Source organism: Diadema setosum, chromosome 3 (genome assembly GCF_964275005.1).
Source record: "Diadema setosum chromosome 3, eeDiaSeto1, whole genome shotgun sequence".
Lineage (NCBI taxonomy): Eukaryota > Metazoa > Echinodermata > Echinoidea > Diadematoida > Diadematidae > Diadema > Diadema setosum.
In genome coordinates, this window is record NC_092687.1 from 9,220,992 (window position 1) to 9,239,828 (window position 18,837).

At 37.9% G+C, this 18,837-nt stretch overlaps 1 protein-coding gene across 1 annotated transcript; it reads right to left on the bottom strand.

Annotated features, from left to right (window-relative positions):
* Positions 1-5,889: 5,889 nt before the first annotated feature.
* On the bottom strand, positions 5,890-17,530 carry LOC140247012 (uncharacterized). The gene is made up of 2 exons (XM_072326319.1): positions 17,370-17,530; positions 5,890-7,573 (listed from the first exon to the last, which is right to left on the bottom strand). Exons 1-2 carry the CDS (start codon positions 17,528-17,530, stop codon positions 5,890-5,892), a joined length of 1,845 nt encoding a protein of 614 aa, XP_072182420.1.
* Positions 17,531-18,837: the final 1,307 nt, after the last annotated feature.

The window sequence follows — 18,837 nt, forward strand, 5'->3', positions numbered from 1 at the left end:
TAACGCTGTGGATAAATGATCAGATTTGTCATTGTTGCAATGAGAGGGGATTGATTGCAGGTGTGTAACGCATCATTGGAATTTCGGCTACGCAAAAACAAGTAAAACACTAGAACTCGAATGCACTTTAGATACATAAAAAATACCATTAATTTTTAATCGACTTACAGGTATACAGAAGTTCTCGTTTGTCTTGATTAATTACAATAATCCTTTTACAAAGTTTCGACACTAACTTGTTTCTCTGGTGACCCGTTAGGGTGGGATTTCACGGAGCACGCGAACGATTTGCGAAGGACGCGAATGACAAAATCCAACATTCGGAAAAGTTTTTCTCCGAATGTTTTCCGACAATGAAGCCGAAAACTATTCTTGCGCAATTTGTACGAAGTTTCCACGACGTATGTGCGAATGTCGTGTGTATCATTGCTAAAGTACAGCATGTTACGTACACGAAGAACACGCGACGGAAATGCGAACAACGAAGAATTTTAAACAATCATGGGAGAAAATGTACCCAAGGAGAGGTGGAAGCTGTCTTGAGTTGAATTTTTTTCTTTCCTCTATTTTTCCTTTCTTTTTCTCTCATTTCTCTATCGTGTGCTTGCCTCCATTTTTTCCCTAGGAAATATCTCCACTAGTAAAGCATTTGATCTTCTTTTTTTTTTGCAGTTCCTCCAACACATAATCTCTATGGTTCAAATGAAATTTTACATACTTTAGATCAATTTTAAGTGTATTCTGCGATTTTTTTTTATATCAAACATTTATTTCTCTTTGCTAGTCTTTAATTTCTTTTGTTACTGTAGTTGTTAATAATTCTTTGATGTTTAGATGTATGTTACGATTTTTATTTGTAGAAAACGTATAGGTCATACATCCCCCAAACGTGCGCTAAACGTTCGCGAGAGTGTCTCAAAAGGTACGCGAACAGTTTGCGATTACGTCGTAAAATGATCGGAAAAACTTCGCACATTTCGTGTAACATACGCGAGACATTCTCCAAAGTTTCGGAGTCTGTTTGGGGTTTCACGAACATTTTGCGAACATCGCGCGTGTCTTGCGAAGGTCTTGCGCATATGACGAGGCTTTAAAGACACTTTCGAGAACAATTCACGAGCAAATCACGACCAAGTGTGCGGAAAAGGTTCGCAAAATATTTCAAACTTTTTTGAAATTCTCGCCGAAGTAAAAACGACATTCGCGAACAACTGACGACGCTTCCGAACCCTCACGTTCGTTTGGCGAACTTTTGCAGACTAAAATACGAATGCTGGATTTTGCCATTCGCGTCCTTCGCAAATCGTTCGCGTGCTCCGTGAAATCCCCCCCCTAAGGACCACTAACATCTAAATCTGAAATTCTGGTGGAGATAATAAGTAGTGACCCAAGATAAAAACGACCATAATAATTCCTTTGGTATCTTTGGTACCCGATCGGGCCATCAAAGGATAACTTTTTTTTTTTTTTAAATTTGTTGGACCTACATCAATATTCAGCTGGCCTCCTCGGGACACCGCTAATGTGGAGCCCCAGTTGCTCCTCATCATACGAACTGTGTTGTACAGGACTGTAATAATAGGATAAAATGTACATTAATGAATAAAGTAATCGCTCTGTACCACCAACACTACGCATCCTTTTTTGAATGACAGAATAATACTACATAAGGTGTGATAATAGTTTGATAACATCAACCATTATTTCAAAAAAATGTACATCAATAAGTTTGAAGCTAGCTATAGTAGGAGGTACATGGTGTTTTTTTTTTTTTTTTTTTTTTTTTTTGCTTTGAAAACTCAGTGGTTGCATGGATGAAGTTAGTCGTATCACAGTCCGACTAAGCCGATCAGGTTTTACTATAAATGACATGAATCAAAAATATTTCTCATGCTTTGCTATGAATAACAACACAGAGGCAATCGGGGTTACTTCGATTTACTCTTAATCATGTCATAAAAAAGTACATACACAGCTTCTCGCTCATGCTATTTGGTATATCACAATATATTCAGAGATGCGGTACTTCAAAACTTCTCCGTTTGAACAAGTGACGTTACAGGGTTTGATACACGTCACTGTTTCACTCCAATGAGGAATTAGCTATTAGCCCTGCTGAAAAGAACACGGTGTTTCACTATAATAGAGTACCGAGCTTCCGCCCGACAGCAAGTGCTATGGAACGGGCACTGCGTGCTTATTAATCATATGTTTGCGTCGGGATGCCTGTATTGCAACCGACTGACATAATTGTCCTGCATTGACGTATTTTGAATAAAGGATTTTACTTTTCCTACCAAAGTGTACGAAACTTGAAATGTTGTTATCACGTGGTCACCATAGAAAACTACAGGAATGAGTTGGCTAATATACCAACACAATAATCAATGCAAATTTGGGCAAATACTATGGTACATTACTTATGGTACACACTTAAGGATTGCCGTTGGTATATAGCACGCTTTGCGTATACTTGCATTAACTCTCACGCAGACGCACAGTAATTAGTGTACGTAAACATTACCCATAAATTCAATGATATTTATAATGTATTCCGACAAAGTATTATAACCTCATCAGAGTTTAAATCTAATGACCTTTCACTCGTTAAATGTAAAACACCTGTCTAGGTAATATAAACAGAGTGTTGATAATTCTATCATTGTATACAATCACAACAATGCATAGAATTAAGTGAGTGTGTGTGTGTTGAAGCGTGTGTGAGTGTGAATATCTTTCATTTAACTGAGATTTTGATATTCAAAATACTGTAAAGCTTTAATTACTAAGTCTGTACAACTGTACATGTATACCTTTACATCTATGAATTCATGGTAACAATAAACATAAATCATACATCACAACTGAATTGGAAAATCATTGACGTTGACATGTTGCTGAAATAAGAAGTATTAAACTACACATAACAAAAGGAAGAAAAACAAATTGATGACTAGTTTCCAGATTTAATCTCCTTCTTGAGTATGCAAAACACAAAATGGACACCATGACCCCTCAAAGCCGCCCATCCCCAAGATTCCTACGTTCTTAGATTACCTGAATTACCTACGATAACGTCCAGTAGTTGAACATTTTAGAGGGCCATGCAAAGGGTTCAATCCTGAGAATGAGAAGACCCTTATGATGATCCATGGGATGGTCATTTTATGCAATCTGGATTAAATTTGTTATGTTTCTGCTCCAAGGGAACATTAAGCCTAGACTTGAAGCTGTTCAACGTTGTTGCCCCGACATAAGCACAAAGGCTACTTAAATTATTGACTACTCTCTGATTGAAAGATTTAAACCTTTTACTAGTTCGACGCCTTCCTGTATACAACTTAAACTTATGACCGCGTGTGACTTGATTATTGATGTCAAAGAGAACAGCTGGATCAAAGTCTTCCATTTCACGCAAAATATTGAACACTATAATCATATCTGAGCGTTCACTTCGATACTCTAGGGATGGAATCCCCTAATCCTTGAGTTTCTCATGATATCGCAACGATTAACATCTGGTACCAACTTTACTGCTCTCCTCTGAACTGGATCTGATTCAAGCTTTTTCGTGTCACTGTTTGAATGTTCATTCCATACAAAAGAGCAATATTCCTAGAAAGGTCTAACAAGGACCCTATGCAGTAAGACAAACACTTCTCTATTATATAGTCAGACAGTGAAAGTCCTTTTGATAAGATCAAGTACTCTATTCGCCATTGCAGCGACTTTGTGTACATGCAGAGTAGAGGTTAGGAGAAAAGTGCACCCCGAGATCCTTTTCCTCTTTGACTGTCTCAATAACCTCAACATAACCATTATTATCATTTGAATACCGCTGATATTGACACCGCAGATTTCCACGGCCATGTTGCATAACATGACATTTTCCGTGATGATTATCAAAATTTTGCCATATCCGGGACCAGACCTGAAGTTTGCGGATGGTATCCTGCAGTAACTGTGTGACACGGGGATCACTAATTGACCACCAGCATTTGACATCGTCTGCAAACAGTCTCATATTACAGTCGGCATCCTCAGAAATATAATTTACAAATATTAGGAACAATACCGGCCTATAATACTTCCCCGTGGAACACCACTACGGGCTGTCCTCCATGAACAAGCCTCACCATCACGGACAATGACCCTTTGTATCCTGTCGCAGAGAAAACCCTCAATCCAGCTCAACACGTACATTCCCATCGATGCCGAGGTGTTTTAACTTGAGGAAAAGCCTCCTACGGCGTACACGATCGAAAACCTCTAGAAGTCCAGACAAAATACATCAAAACTGTCACCATTGTCAAGGACTTTTGACCACTGTTCCATGCAATCCAAGAGTTAAAGGAAACGAGTGTTTGGAACGAAAATAGTACTGAACACTACTAAAGAGATCATTATTGTCAAGATGCTTCATAATATGAACACAAACAATGGATTACATAATCTTACAAACACATGATGTAAGACTGACTGGTCTTCAGTTAGCAGCATCAGATGTACGCCCCTTCTTATGGATAGGTATGATATTAGCATTCTTCCAGTCAGATCGCACAATATACAATTTTTGAGCGGCTGCGAAAAATAATCTGCAGAGGAATTGCAATTTCCTTCCTAACTTCTGTCAGGACTTTAGGATGAAGACCGTCAGGGACTTGAGTTTTACCCTCTTTGAGATTGGCAAGTTTCTCTGCAATATCTTTAGTAGTAATGTCGAAGTCAGTCAACAATTCAGTGATCAGTAAGACGTTCTTAAAGACGTTAAAGACGTTCCTAAAGAGAACATATTTTTCAATCGATCCATGCAAAAGTGCCCCAATTAGCACTGACATCACCTGAGCAGAGCACATACTGCCTATCTACCTCTTCAATATCTTTGCAAATAGCTGCGTAGTAAGGTATTCTCCATACATACTGCTTGACTTGATAATATTACCTTCATTATGAACAGATGTCCAAACGCAGACATGACTGACCGACACAGCATGGTCACTCCGACCTATGGGGGACAATTATGCACTTGACAGTCATCACTGGTTAAGATTAAGTAAGTTAACTTGGATACTTGTGATCCTCGTGCCCTAGTGAAAGAAGTAACATGTTGGAAAAGAAAGCATTCTTCTAAACACTCCAGAAAAATAGATTTATCCACATTTGGATTATTTAGAAAACCAGTGCGATCAATCGAAGCAATGTCACTCCAATCAAAATCACCTGCAAAAACAACTTGATTGCATGAACTGCATGGATCACGAATAGGCTAAAAGCGAGCAGAGTTATTCTAAGATAAAGAATTAGGGCTTCTGTAGACGCAGCCAATCGGGGTAGCAACATTCGGGGAAGAATGTACATTAAGCCACAGAGATTTACAACAGTCTTGAAGAATGCCTGGAAGGCGAACTAACAACACCCGGGTGAGCACGACACCACCCCCCTCCCCAACCTCCCCCCCCCCCCCCCCGTGCACCACCAACACCATCTCCCACGGTCTCTTGTTTCGGATTTCATCTGAATAGCTCCCCCCCCCCCCTTCAAAAAAGAAAGACAAGATAACGTTGCATCCTTAACAGGACTGAACATCGAATACAAATGATGTAATTGACCTTTCTGTACTATACTTTTTTTTTTAAATGGTCAATCACTAATACATATACTTTAATTTGTCGTCATTATTACTTGAAGGTCCTTAGAGTGTATGAATATCCTGGTGAGTAGGCATAACACATGAATGCAGCCCTTTATGAAATTAGTTATTACAAAGGGTATTCAATTCACTCAGAATTGACATAAGATATTCTTCTTCTTCTTCTTCTTCTTCTTCTTCTTCATATTCTTCTTTTGAATATGGTATTGTAGTACAAATGTCTTCCATGTCAGTCCACGTTAAATCTCACCAAATATGTAAAGTCTATCTGTAGTGCAGAAAGCTATCTCACCACTCACAAACTCTTGTATATAGTACCAACACCAGATTCCTTTTTGTATTCTAAAATCAGTGATGAGATTGTGTACATGCTCCAAATCACCAGTGTATCGATCAATACTGACGAGACCCACCTCGTGCTTCACCCATGCTACAATGACCGAATCATCTCGACAAACAGCTGGGAAGGGAGAAATACCCTCCTTCTTCAAGACATTCTCCTTCTTCCCTTTACCATCAAGGCATACGACAGCTGAGTCTTTTAGGATCAGTTTTCCAGTGTTGTGAAAGGAGAATATTTGCCAAGGTGTATATCCATCACACATCATACTCCTAACAGCCTTGCCACCCTGTGTTGTAAATACCCGGATCTTTTTCGGTTTCCTATAAGCCACATAGATATTATCATCTCTATCCACAGTGAGACTTCCATACTCTCCATCAGCGCAACTCATATCTTCAAACGTGACGTTGAGCTTCTCCCATTCGGGAGTGTATACTGTCATCTTTTCATTATTATCGCGTACTACACTTCGGCCATCAGACAGGAATTTAGTTTGACGGATTCTGACATCCTTCAGTACCGTCTCATGTAACTCACCATCAGGACGGTAGAGATGAATTCCACCTTTCCATGAACACACTGCCATCTTGATACCATCTGGTGCACAAGTCATGCAGTCCATACAACTTCCGCTTGCAAGCTCTACGTCTGCTTTGACATCCCACGTGTAACCGTCCAACTCTCCAAGACAAAGTTCATTAATCTTCTCGTATCGACGGAATGAAATCTTCTGAACTCGTTCTGCCAGACCTCTCGGTGATCGGTCGTCAGGATCATCTCGTCCCAGTAAGCTCTTCAAGTTCTCGCACAGCGTGTCGTGTGTAAATAAGGCGTCTCTCTCCAGCGGTACCTTCATGCCATTAGTTACCAGCTCTTCCATCGCGTTCATGTGACTGATTCTTTGCCGACTCTCTTCCTCCATGACTTGTAATTTCTTCTCGAATTTTTGAGACCAATGTTTCACTTGAATTTTCAGGGCATCTCTTCTGTCTGACAATAGCTGCATGTATTCCTCATACGTCTTGTCGATGTCATCATTGAGCTTTCTAAACATACTTGTTATTTCATTGCGTTGTGTCTCTATGAACTCGATATGATTTTCAGCGGTCGCTTTCTTTGATTTTACTCCTTTTTTCAACTCACTGATATTTTTGATCACTTTCTCCTCGTGGATAGCTGCCTCTTCGATCTGATGCCCAGCTTGTGAGTGTCTTAACATCCCGCACTTACAGCAAGTGTACTCCCGACATGCGGTACAAAAACACTCTTCATCCTCGCTAGGATGTTTCTTGCATTTCCGTCGCCTCTTAAACAGAACTTTTCCCGAGAACACCTCGGTCACGGGCACCACTTCGTGGGTGGAGAACAGTTTCCAGATAGAGTGGCCGACTTCACACGATTTACACAAATATTTCCCACAGTCCTGACAGTAGGACACAGCTGGCGACTTTTCGTCCGTCGCACAAACTGTGCATGTTGGATTCTTGGTTTTCACTTCGTCCACGAGAGAACTCAGGGGTATGTTTGTTTGTAACTTATCCACATCTCCACTGGGCAGGGGCGTTCCTTTCCTGCATATACACACTAAGAAAAAATGATTCATTCTTGCACCTTTTAAGGGTGCAAAGTGATGTCACACTGGTGGCTCCCTATGGGTGTTATCTTGCACCCTCGAGAAATGGGTGCAAAAGTGGTACCTTGCGCAAGGGTATAACCTTGCAACCTGTGGGTGCACCTTTGCACCGCCAAAGAAGGTGCAAAATTGCACCCTTTATTGAGGGTGCGAAGTGGTTCCCTTGGGTGCATATTTCCACCCACACTAAGTGGTGCTAAGTTGCACCCTCTTCTTGAGGGTGCATCTTTCCACCCACACTAATTGGTGCTGAGATGCACCTTTCTTGAGGGTGCGATCTTTCTCCCTTTAATTTTCGACGCAACTTTGCACCCTCTCTTGCCTCTACTTTTGGTGCAACTTTACACCTTTTGTGAGGGTGCAAAGAAGCACCCTAAGTTCCAAGATTGTAGCCTCTTTTGAGGGTGCGATTTTGTGCCATATATATAGGTATAATGTTGCACCTATGTGGTGCTTATTTGATCCATGACTGCAGCAAAATTGCTTCTTTAAAGGAGCCAGTCAGTGTCACTGTCTACGCCTTTAGAGGCGCAATGTTGCCCAGTATAACCTCAAGTGAACCTTGAGATTACTGGGCAATATTGCGCCTCTAGAGGAACAGGCAGTGACACTGATTGGCTCCTTTAAAGAAGCAATTTTGCAGCAGTTATGGATGAAATAAGCACCACATATTTGCAACATTATACCTATAAGGTAAATATACTTAATATACATAACAAGGTACAATTTGGTTACTTAACTACTTTAAACCTTGAATAGTGCGAACTAATGCAAGCCTGTTTGCTCAGTATATCAAACTTATGCTGTTGTTGCACTCTGCAAAGTAAATAAGATTGGTGTAATTTGGATCCTGTGAATCATGAAATGTGTGCGTGGAATTTGTGAGTTTTGAAATGTTAATGTAGAAGTTAACTTATAGTTGTGTTTGAATGACATACTAAAACCAAATATTTACCCAATTACCTTTCCAATGAGGTGAGCACTATCACTATCTATCAAACAAACCCTCTAAGCAAGAGCATACATCTGCATGAAGGAAGAGGTAAAAATATGATATACATTTGTCTGGATACGTTTTATTCAAAACGTACTTGAATACGTACTTATTCACATAATCTATAAGAATAAGATATGCTTTTTGCCAGTACACAAAGCCTCAAAAAACAAAAGCATGCTACGTACATTTCTAAAGTATGCACCATATCTAAAAAAAAAAAAAAATGTAAGAGGATTTAACAAGTTGTTTGTATGCATTCAAACGAATAGGCCTGCATATTTCCATGCGTACAATATTCATGTAACAGTGACGTCATCATGAATCATCAAAAAGATATGTTTCCAGCATAGACATGAATTTATCTAAAATTTAAAACATGTCTTACAATTAGGAGTTTTGTTTTATAATGACGACGCCAATTGTCTTAAAGTCCTTATCACGACATGTCTTGGGGTTCACATTTATTTAAAACATGAGATTCTTGGCACTTAGATTACGACTACAATTCATTATGGTTTAGATACTTAACTGACATACGCATACCATATTCAGGTATACGGGCATTTCGATGAAAACATCTAAATACAAGGTATAATTATAATATGAAAATCAAACTTGATACCAGCCCTTATGGGCTACCAATGGAGACTAGGCAGAATCGCAGTTATCATGGTTATGTATTCAGATTTTGTTTTGGGTGATCAATTCGAGTCCCTCGAGCTGAGATTCCGGAACTGCAATGAGCAAATCATCATAATGACTAACAAAGTGACTGAGAATAATACATGCACCAGTTTCTGTTTCGTTGTTCTATACATAGAAAGTTGTTACGTTTTCCAATCCTCTGTAGGCACACAGGGATTTGCAGATCACCTTTGGCTATAACGCCATGGTCGCGTGCAAAATGATTGCAGCTTATCTAACTTGTAGTTTCCGAATAGGGGACTACCGTGCTTATACATATTAATCGGATGATAGACCCCGTCAAAGAGTAAATTGCGGATATCTTATACCATTGTCAAATCCACTTTTTGTTCTGTACACAGTTTCACTGGACTCTTATGAACCACTGAAGCATTACCAAATCATGGAGTATAAGAATAATCTTAAGTCATTTCCTTGAAACGGCTATGAGCGGGAACAGTTTGGCATCATACATGACTAAATGCATGTATTATACAAAGTTTCAGGACACTTTGAACCGTGTCCCCCCCCCTCCCCCCCTCCCCCCCCCAAAAAAAAAAACACAAAACAAAACAAAGCAAAACAACAACAACGAGTGAAATGTTGTATACCCTAGGCCCATTAGTGTATGATCTTTGTCCTTTGAATACATTGCCCATATTTTTCAACGAATAGGCATCTGGATGCAACGTAGGTATATATAAAATGATTTTTTTTTAAAGGAAAATACATTTAACCACTTCAGATATAACTATGGAACAAATAGCATAATATTGACACGTTCCCTTATTCCTAAATGACGTGACAGAAAACTTTCCTCACCGAAATCATTCTGTCGTTATTCAAGTACAAGACATTGGTGATTATATACCTAGTTCGATTAAAAGTATACATGGAGTCATTGCAAAAGTCATTGCAAAAATGCTTCAGAACTACATCATTGTCATTTATTCTATGACGCTAATAATAAAGTAATTGTTCCGCCATACTGCCTGGCAGGTTGTAGTCCTCCTACGACGTTTGTTCAGCAAATAAGGCACAAAATAAAATTTTGCGAATTTTACACGCTGTTGCCAAAGTATCTAATCTTCTTTACCACTATTCTCAGACATAAGGTATGCTGATGCTGTATGAATTAGAAACGGAAGCTTCACAAATATTCACCATCTAACAAGGTAAAAGCGAAGTGAGGTCTTGCCCACATATCGAATTTGTGATTACACTGATTTTCAAATGTAAGCTCATTGACCTTTTGACTGTTGACGGAGTCGGACTTCACCAATATCAACACTTGACAGCCATCTTTAGATGTTCTGGGGAGTGAATTTGGTGGTCATATAGCTCAAAAGTGTGGAAAGTTCCTAAAAGAACACCACGATACTATGTCGACAGTGCTTACAAGGTGAGATGCAAAGAAAGAGCACGAAATGACATTGTAGAATTTGACAATGACCTACAATATTTGACCTTGAACGCTGGCACCCACAAGGTGGTAGAAGTAACTTCATCCAATCGTATATACATATGCAAAGTTTCATTTGGATACCTCAAACAGTACTTTAAGGGGAATGAAACCCAAATGTACCCGTGGATTGGAGCAATATCATAAGAACACATATGTGAACATGGAAAATCGTATGATCAGTGGAAGTTATGCATTTTTTAAAGTTTCATTGTCACTTTCATGTATGGAAACGTATAGGCCTATGAAGAAAATATCAAGGGAATTCCATAAAATCTGATTCTAAATGAAAAGTACAAATTGCCTCCACTTATTTGTCGTTGCCATAATGTTAAGGGTAATATTACCCCCACCCCCTTCTGGAAGAAGTTAATCAAGTGCTCCTTTTGTAATGCTAGAAACGTGAAACTATGCCTATTTTCTTTACATTTCTTTATATAATTTTCCATGGTTGACGTCAAAGATGTAGCTTTCTCATCTCGTAATGGCGGCACTGAAACTCTAAATATATGTGTATATATAGCTCTTCAACGGATTTTCCGATATTCCTCAATTTGTGACGATGTGTTCAACTGCTAAAGTAATCTCCCTGCATTAACTTGTCCACTTGTACTTTTCGTTTCATTTCCCTTCGTGATACAACGTTGCCATAATCGATAACAGACTGATGTACGAACGGAGGGACAAGCTGAACAACATCATTTCTCTGGTGACAATTTCTTGTAAAAGTATACACCATGAAAACTTTAGGCTGGTAAACTATATCAAGACAATTATTGAACAATATTGTTAATGAAATGCAGTAGGTTTTTCTTCGTGATAGTTGCCTGTTCAGATCAAGGCTTGCAATGTACTGCTGAAGTATGCATCGGGTGTTTCTGCCTTGTCTGGGATACTGAAAGCCACAGAGCACAGAAGGCCGGAAACATTGTAGCGAAGGAAGACACGATTGTATACAGGAATACGGGCAGATTTCACAACCATCCAGCCAAATAGTGCGCAGCATTCACAGTGAAGATTGTGGGATTTAGTCCTGCCAGGTTCTGAAAGAGATTTTGGCATGAATAAATAATGACTGAATAAAATTTCGAAGGAAATAGGTCGTTTACACTATAGGCGGTTTTGTTGCTTACATAAACTAACACGTTGCAACTATGATCATTGACCAGAAAATGGAAAATTAAATTGATTGCATAGATCTACTTCAGGTTTCTAACGGCTTTTGCTGAAATAATGAGAAATGGTTTTGAAATAGCTGCGATATCCAAAACAGAGCAATAATAATATAATATAGGACTCACTTTTTATCACGATCGCTGCGTTTTATTTTGTTTTTGGATGGCTCATCCATTTCAAAACCAATTTTCATCAAATAATCTTTAGAATTCCTCTTAGAATGGCATACTCTCTATTATTTCATTTAAGTAGGTTCTTGGTATATCACAAAAAGTTAAAAGCCCAAATCCTCACCTCCACCAATACTATATCATCCCTTTAAGCTTTGATATTGGTTTCTAAACAAATCCGGTCGGATAGATTTATTTCAGCTCTTTGTCATATAAGTAAAACATGATAATGTTGCAAAGAAATATTCCTCTTATATTTCTAGTCAGAAAGCAGATGGAATTCCCGTCTCCCATAAAAAAATAAAAGTGCAGCACTTACTTTATCACAGACATACAGCATGTCCTCTCCAGGCAGACGGGGAATTAGGAGACAGCATGCCGACATCACTAAGTTAGAGCTGAAAAAAAAAAAAGAATAAATGTGGAATAGCCTGAGTAAAGTCATGTTGAAAAGAAAAATCTGGCGAATTTGGACTGAGATGAAAATACACACCTTTTATGTAGGCCTGCATACATTTATGACATAGGGCATATTCAAATATTCCCACATTTTTCCTGACCAACTCAAAGTCTTCATAACATAAAATAACAAAGTAAGACAACATCAAATTACATGCAAATTTAATATCAGTTTGCTGTATATTTTACACAGTTAGGAAAGGAGTAAGACTTATAGACCTCAGCCATTCAGCCGTTGCTGAGCTTGCCACAGATGATGGTCCGGATGCTGGCCATGGCAATGGGTGTAATGATGCCCATTATGGTTGACACCTCTAATCCTGCTACCACACACACAAAAAAAGAGAAAATATAGCCCCTCTACTTATTCATAACATTGATTTGATTTACTTTGATAATACTGGTTACAGAAAAGAAGATTACCCCCCCCCCCCAAAAAAAAAAAAAATAATAATAATAATAATAATAATAAAAAAAATAAAATAAAATAAAATAAATAATATATAAATAAATAAATATAAAAAAAAAGAAAAAAATGAAGATTCTTGCGGGGTAGAGATGCTGCCTGTATGAGTTACAATCCATCATGGAGTTTTCAGGAAAAAGTCCAAAAAAAAAAAAAACTGAGAAGACGTAGAACGGAAAAGGCAAGAATGAATGATCGCAATGGTCCACTTGAGTAACATATCTCTCGATTATAGATGGTATCAAAAATTGCACTATAGTCTTATCAAATTTTCCGCAACCCACTAAACGTTGGCTACGTTATAGTAATCGATAAAACTGCGTTCATGTGTAATAATACGCTTTAATATAATATACTTCACGGATATCACATGCTGAAAATCTAGATGAATCAATAACCTGAAAATACATGTATTACGGATTAATCCATTAATGAAACTTACATATTCTGTTGAGGAATCACTCTGTCCTTCAGAATTGCATATAAGTTTACGTGATCAGGAGAATGCGCGCAACTTCATCATATTGTATCTTGCTTGAATACCTGAAAAGGAAAATCAAGTGTCATGAGTTCAAGGCCACTGTTCATGCGTGTGTAATAATTTTGCAGAAGAGCTAACTTATGTAAATGTGACTACATAACTCACTCCATGGCAGCTTAATGTATAGTTCAATTCTTATGCACTGCCTTGCTGCATACAGGGTGAACTTAAGTCTACCACTAACACTACCTGACTACAGAGAATTATCCCAGCATAAAGATAAGCGTGCAATGTTTGCCATTATAAGTTTAGTTAGTACACTAGTCTATTTATCCATAAGTTTATCAACAATTATTCATCAACTTCAGTTCCCTTCCTTTTATTCGTTATTAATCAAAATAGTGGTATGGCACGACGCGATGTATTATCCTTGGGGATGTGTGTTTGTGTGTGTGGGGGGGGGGAGGTGGCGTAAAGGTTATGTTAAGGATACACTTCCTATAGGAATATCCGATTCTACGTTTTCTTAACTATTTTGTTTTGTTGTTGATCGGTAAATATAAAGAATTACTTGAAATTGTGATTATGTATGTGTTCACTGTATTGTGAGTATAAATTATGCTTGTATAATTGTGTATGTAGTGAAAATTGTACCATTTATAATGTGTACATGTACATGAATATATGTGAGTTTATGCATGTATGTAGATATTCCTATGTGCACGCCCATGTACCAACAAAAAGAATTTCCTAAATGAACAATAAATGAATCTGAAATCTGAAATCGGAATGCCATGACGTCTTTAGCAAGACATTTTATCGCTAAAGCTGCTCTAATTCCACAGAATGGTTACGAAACAAAACAAAACAGAACAGAAAACAGCACGCATAAAACTAGCCAGTTTTAACAGAATTCTAAAATGAACATTTTAATATTACTGCCTGCAAGCCTACATTATAAGACATGGCTATACAACCAAAAACATAACAGATACAAGAAATTTGATGAAGGGTAATATCGAGAGTAAGGCCTTGGTCGAGAACATTGTGGATATTTCAAATCATGCTTCACGATGATGTCTTAACTCACCATTTTCCACGTGGTAGGAATCTGCGGGGTCTTGATATTATGAAGTGGACAAAATAATTTTGAAGTCAGAGTTGCAGTAAGCCGCTACGAAAAGCCTCAGAAGAGCTGATCTGCTATGGAAATGGAATTTGCGCTAGATGCTCAGCTCAAACACGCATGAACGAGCTGTACAATGAGCCATCTGGGAGTCAACTTATGCGCACATAAGTTTGCACGACTCAACAATTCATTGAATTCATTAATCATGTTCAAGAAAAGAATGAACATGCCCACACCAGGTGACCAAACTACTGGGTCCGTGAATTGACACTCTAGGAAACATCCATGTCATTATTTTGCATCGAATGTATTCTATGGATTAATAGGCGTTAAAAAAATCCACTTTTGATTCTTAATAATTCAGTAACTATATATCAGATAACACTATCATTGATATGGGAGATAGTTGTATAGTGTACAATTTCGTTGGAGGCGGTTTAAAACACAAATCAGTTTCATGAAATCCATGATTAATTTCACAGTTAGGTTACAGATTTTGCTCTATTTCCAACCCTCTGTACAAAATTTTCACTTTGCACAGGGGTCAATGGGTGTGTATGGGAGTATGTGGTTAACACCCTGACAATGGTGTTGAACAATAGCCAGGGTTTTAATGCTTTATTATTTATTCATGAGAAATTCCACTATCACAGCTAGTCTTTATTCATTCTAAAATGTGGTGTTTGCAAGCACACGGAAACATGTGCTTACATTTTTCATGTGCATGCATTTTACCCTTAGGCTTTACCGTGCATGAATCCATGAAAAAAAGGGGAAAAAAATCAACCCTTACAAATAAATCGTGTAGTTTGCACCCTTATATATCCGCGAGTTTGCTCTCTAAATGATTTTAGTTTATCATTTCCTTTACGTTCACTTAATAAAATATGCATACATAAAATGTGACAATGGTATGAATAAAATGACAATGTGAAAAACAAACAAACAAAGCAAACAAACAGCAAAAGATATCAAGTGAAGGGGTGAGTGAGAAGGCAATTGGCCTTATTCAAAACTAATCCCGGAAAAGTAAATACATTGTATATACAGAGAAAAACATTGGCACACACACACACAAACACACACACACTCACACATACACACACATGCATACACAGACAAAAACATGGACCAGCGCATATTAGCAATACACAAGATGTCATTTTCACAAACACACCCTATCTTGCTAGTCTCTTATAAATTCGTAAAATGATATTGGTAACTTTCAGAAAACCTTTCAAGTAAAATACGTTTTAAAGCTTCCTTAAAACTTTGTACCGTTTTCTTACATTTCACATCAGAGTGGATGGAATTCCAGATTTGAGGGCCTTGAAAAAATATTGACTTTTTTTTTTCTATCCCGAGATCGAGTCGCAACGAAAATCTTTAGCGTGTAGTAGGGTTTGATTCCATCATCGCACAGTAAGCATGCAGGGAATGCTGTGACATATTCCATTTCGATTGGTCAATACCAGACGAGCAGTCAAGTATTCTTCGTTAGCTTGTTCGCAGACCCTTCCATCAAAGACTCAACTTCATTTAAAAATGCTCCGATGAATGATTATGAAATTATGGGAGAACATCAAGTTTTATGATGTCTTTAAAAAAACATGTACATAGTAGCACCACGACGGTATGCAATATTGTATTCAAGTGTCGATCAACACCATATGGGTCTTTCTTTGAGACTTGTTATGGGCTCAATATTGCACCTTAGCAAGAATGAACCACAAACAGGAAGATATGTCTTTGTAATGGTAATTACGTTTCGACATCCCAACCAATTAGGTTAGGAGAATGTTAAAGACACGGGGATACACGAATAGAAATTGCTCAAAAAAATGAAAGAAAACGAACATTATTCTAATAGGCATGCCTGGGCAGTAATCTGATGTTTCTATTGATAGAGAATTCTATTTGAAGATTCATATCAGTTTGCTTTGTCAGAATCATGAGGAAAAGTGATAAAATAAACCGGCTATCCAGGGTACAGTTTAAACACTTTCACATGAAACAGCTCTGATTAACACTTTTGCACAATAATATTTCTGTTCAGAATTGACTTTTGTTTTATATGTTTTTATCTTAAAGTATAGGATTTCATTTGAAGCAAAATATAGCCAAAATTACGTAAACGTCCACAATGAATCTTCAGATTGCTCAGTGAGACGGCGGCATCGAATCCCGATCAGCGAAGGCACAAATGCACCTGTGGAATTGTTTTGTACAGCAATAGAAATCTGACGACTATTTGAATAATTACATCCAGTTGGAACTTCATCTGTTAAACCTCCTAGGTTATGTGTACAATGTGATTGGTCAATACCAGACAAGCAATCAGGTATTCTACTTTTGTTTTTTTTAGTAGACCCCTTTCATCATGGACTCAACTTAATTTGAAAATATACTCTCGATGAATGATTATAGAATATGACAGAAATTTAAGTTTCCTGATATCAAAAAATATATGTTCATAATATCAGCACAAGGATATGTAATATTGCATTTTAGTGCCGAGCAACACCATAGGATGGCCTTTGTTTTGAGACTAGTTTGGGGCGTAATATTGCACCGTCAATGACCGTGGCAAGATCGAACCCAAAATGAACCATATAAGAAGCAAAGTTCCACCATTTTCTCAAATCGTGTAGTTTGCACCCATTTTCGCGACTTCGAACCCTTCTAGCTCCCTTATTGAACCTTTTTTTCTTAGTGTGTAGGGCAATTTATAGTGTCCTTGTCGGACTGAGTTTGAGATATCCGATGAAGACATTTTTTGCAGAACGTGTGAGAACATGTTAGCGATTTAGGTTGATTGAAAAGAGTCAGACAAATAGGGCATTCCAGATTCTTGCTGATGATCTGGTGAAACGTTGCCATGGTCTCTATTTCTCTAATAGCAAAAGAAACAGAAAGTGGTAAAAACATCGATAAATATCATCAAAAAACTGAGTTCAGCAATTACCTGATAGAAGAGGCGAAAGTTCGTTCGAAACATGATGTTAGAATGTATGCATTCTTAAATCCGAACGAAATAATGAAGCACAATCTAAGACACCAGCGTGAATGTTTTCTTTTTTTATTTAACATTTACTGAGGATGCTTTATTTTTGGGTGCAAAGAAATTTCCCTATTTAGGATGGTTCATTTCAGTGGAGGAGATCGTATTAACGTATTGAGTGGACCCGTCCTACGATGATATTGAATGAAATTAGATGTTACTCGTTGATACTCTGAAAGAAATATTCTTGAAAAAATAATAACTTGTATTGCGATACACTCATCAAAACATATTAGGTTATTTGATTAGAGTGGATTGCGGAGGGATGACTCTTTGAATCGTGATCCTGTGTATTTATATGAGCGATAACATCATCCAATGATGTTGTCTGCAAAAGTTGTCATGTAAAAAAAGAAAAAAAATCAATGAATATGTGAGCGAAATGAGTGATTATAGAATCGTGTGTTCATCAATGTATAATATTTGCCTGTTTGTAGATAGGCCTATAAAACGGAAGAGGGTGTCTTTCAATCTATACAAAGTATCTACATCCAGGAGAGATAGTATTATGAATAGTTTACTTTTGATTGCATGGAGATACTGGTTTCCTTAGTCTTGGTGGACGCGGAAGGCCGCAAGAACTTTTACTTATATACCTGTACCTCATATGTCAGGAACTGAGTTAAGCACAGAGGAAATATTTGTTTTCGAATAGGCAGGTGTCGAAATGGTGCAAGAAAGGAGTGAATAAAAGTAAATGAGTACGGATAAAGGGGCCTTTCAGCCTCTGTACGACTGTAGGCAGTCAGGTCTACAGTCACCTTTCATTCGATGTTCTTTCCTCTGAGTTTTTTGTATACACGGAGAAAAGACAAACGCTCTTGCAGACAATGAGACAGATTTGACTGCCACTATTGGCTTCCTGTATACCTTTCCAACAATATAATCCTGTACTCAACACCATCTTTATTTGAACGCTTAAAAGTTGTGTTGTGAGGTCTTCGATGAGATTCTTTCATTTTTTATGGTAGCATCTGGTAGCATATGGTAACATGCTGATTGGCATGCCAGTTTTTCTGTTTGCCTATTGTCACCTGCATTATGAATATTAAGAGAGGTATTTGTTTTCGAATAGGCAGGTGTCGAAATGGTTTATCCGTGAGGGGGGGGGGGGGGCGGATAAACA